The sequence below is a fragment of the Octopus bimaculoides genome, chromosome 19, assembly GCF_001194135.2.
Source record: "Octopus bimaculoides isolate UCB-OBI-ISO-001 chromosome 19, ASM119413v2, whole genome shotgun sequence".
Lineage (NCBI taxonomy): Eukaryota > Metazoa > Mollusca > Cephalopoda > Octopoda > Octopodidae > Octopus > Octopus bimaculoides.
In genome coordinates, this window is record NC_068999.1 from 3,008,469 (window position 1) to 3,010,997 (window position 2,529).

The following is a 2,529-nucleotide window of genomic DNA, read 5'->3' on the forward strand; positions in this document are numbered from 1 at the left end:
GAATTCTGTATTTCCTGAATAAATCCTACCCTTTGCATTACATTGTTGGCAATTTCCTCTGTTGGTATCACAAATATATTTTGCGTTTTCAGCAGGACAATTCCAGCTTCCATCACAATTGCACTTACATTCGTACCTGTAGCAATCTTCTTCATGTTGAAATTCTGTATTTCCTGAATAAATCTTACCCTTTGCATTACACTGTTGGCAATTTCCTGTGCTGGCACCACAAATATATGTTGCGTTTTCAGCAGGACAATTCCAGCTTCCATCACAATTGCATTTACATTCATATCTGTAGCAATTTTCTTCATGTTGAAATTCTGTATTTCCTGAATAAATCTTACCCTTTGCATTACATTGTTGGCAATTTCCTTTTGATGATTCATCACAAATAAACTCTGCACTTTCAGCAGGACAGTTCCAGCTTCCATCACAGTTACAAAAACATCGATATCTGTAGCAATCTACATCCCGAGTAAATGCAATATTGCTTTGATAACTTTTTCCAGATATTAAACAATTTATGCATGTGGTCTTATTTTGTTGACATATATTTATAGCTGTTGCTGCAGGACATTTCCAGCTACCATCACAGTTACATGCGCATTGAAATTTATAACAATTTTCCTCCAGTTCAAAACGTGTGTGCCCTTTTTTCTTTTCACCTCTGACGTCACAATAATGGCAGCCGGTTTCTTGATCGGTATTACATGTGTCAACCCCAGTCGGACACCTCCAACCTCCATCACAGTTACAAATACAATCGTATTTAATACAGCCGTCTTGTAGAGAGAATCTTGTGTTTGGTTGATGCTTAACTCCACGCACATCGCATTGATGACATTGTGAACGACACTCGTTAACTGCAGTTTCACCTGGGCAGTTCCAACCTCCATCACAATTACATCTACATCGGTATCTATAGCAACCTTCTTTCAGTTCAAATTGGGAATTACCACTTTTTCTTTCTCCTTTTACATTGCAATAATAGCAACCAGTTCTTTCATCCATGTTGCATACATTTATGGCTTTCTCTCCTGGACAATTCCAGCTTCCATCACAGTTGCATCTACACTGATATTTGATGCAGTCCTGTTGCAAAATAAAATCAGAATCTGGTTCTGCTATTGTGCCTTTGGCATTGCATTTGATACATTTCGTACCACAAATCCTAACTGCTGATTCACCCAGACAATTCCAGCTGCCATCACAGTTGCATCGACATTGATACCTAATACAGTCTTTTTCTAACTCAAAGTTACTGTTGGGTACTGCAGTGGTGCCATAGGCATTGCATCGGATACATTTATTATTTCTTTCACAAAGATTTACTGCTGTCTCCTTAGGACAATTCCAACTACCATCACAATTACAACGGCATTTATATTTAAAACAACCTTCTCTTAGTTGGAAATCAGAGTTAGGTTGAATAATTTTTCCTCGAGCACTGCACAAATGGCAAGCTGGTGCTTGCCTGCAAACATCTACAACAGAGTCTGCCAGACAATGGTAGCTGCCATCAATATTGCAGGTGCAGGTTTGTTCAGTACAAGAGTCGATTTGTTTGATAAAAGTTGTGTTTAACCTGTAACTACGTCCATCGACAACACAAGACAGCTTCTTCTTCTTGCATGTATTAACACTCAGATTATCTGGACATGTCCAGCTACCATCACAGTAACAGTTACAAAGATATTCATAGCATCCCTCAACGAAACGGAATTGTGTGTTACCTCTGTGGACCTTACTATAGACATGACATATTTGGCAAGTATCAGAGTTGGCTGTTAAAACTGTGTCATTATTCACGATTGAATGTGTTTTATGAATAGCAAATGTCCCATTTCCAAACTTTAGTTGAGTTTCAGTCTTACTGTGGACTAAACGTGCACCTTGTATAGCAATTGACGAATCAGCTTTGACTTCGATATCATGATGAATCTCAGTCTCATTAATGAGACTCAGGTCCACTTCATTTCGTTCCTTGTGTGGAGGAGATACTGTCCCTAACGATGGTGGAGTTGGTGAGAAGTAACTCTGAGAAATTCCGCCAACAGCAGGATGGTCAGGACCTTTTATAGGTTTCAGTGTGCCTGACAATGTATAAGGAATTGGCATTGTAGGTTTTGGAGTTCCTGTATGGGCAATGTCTGTGTTACATGGTAACTTCATGGTCTGTTCTGGATAGCAAACATATGTTCCATTGCAATGACAAACGCAGCTTATAGCTTCACAGTCCATGCGGCGTTTAAAACCAATCCCACCAGCATACTTCATACCATCGACTGTACAGTTTTGACAGGTCGAACACTTGGAAACTGTTTGGGCTGCAGGGCAGTAGTAAGAACCATCACATCTACAATGACAGTGGAACTCTAAGCAACCATCTTCAAAACTAAAGCGTCTTCCACTTGAGATTATTTTCCCTCTTACAACACAGTCATGACATTCTGAAATGGAAATCAGAGGATTGGAAATGAAAGAAATTTAATGAAATAATTCACACACACACACACACACACACAC

General features: G+C 39.3%; 1 protein-coding gene across 1 annotated transcript in view; it reads right to left on the bottom strand.

Moving 5' to 3' along the window:
• LOC106876685 (uncharacterized) overlaps positions 1-2,529 on the bottom strand; it is a 53,277-nt gene that overhangs the window by 6,591 nt on the left and 44,157 nt on the right. The window contains exon 28 of the mRNA XM_052974881.1: positions 9-2,453. Within this exon, the coding sequence (XP_052830841.1) occupies positions 9-2,453 (2,445 nt within the window). The remainder of the gene's footprint in view (positions 1-8; positions 2,454-2,529) is intronic.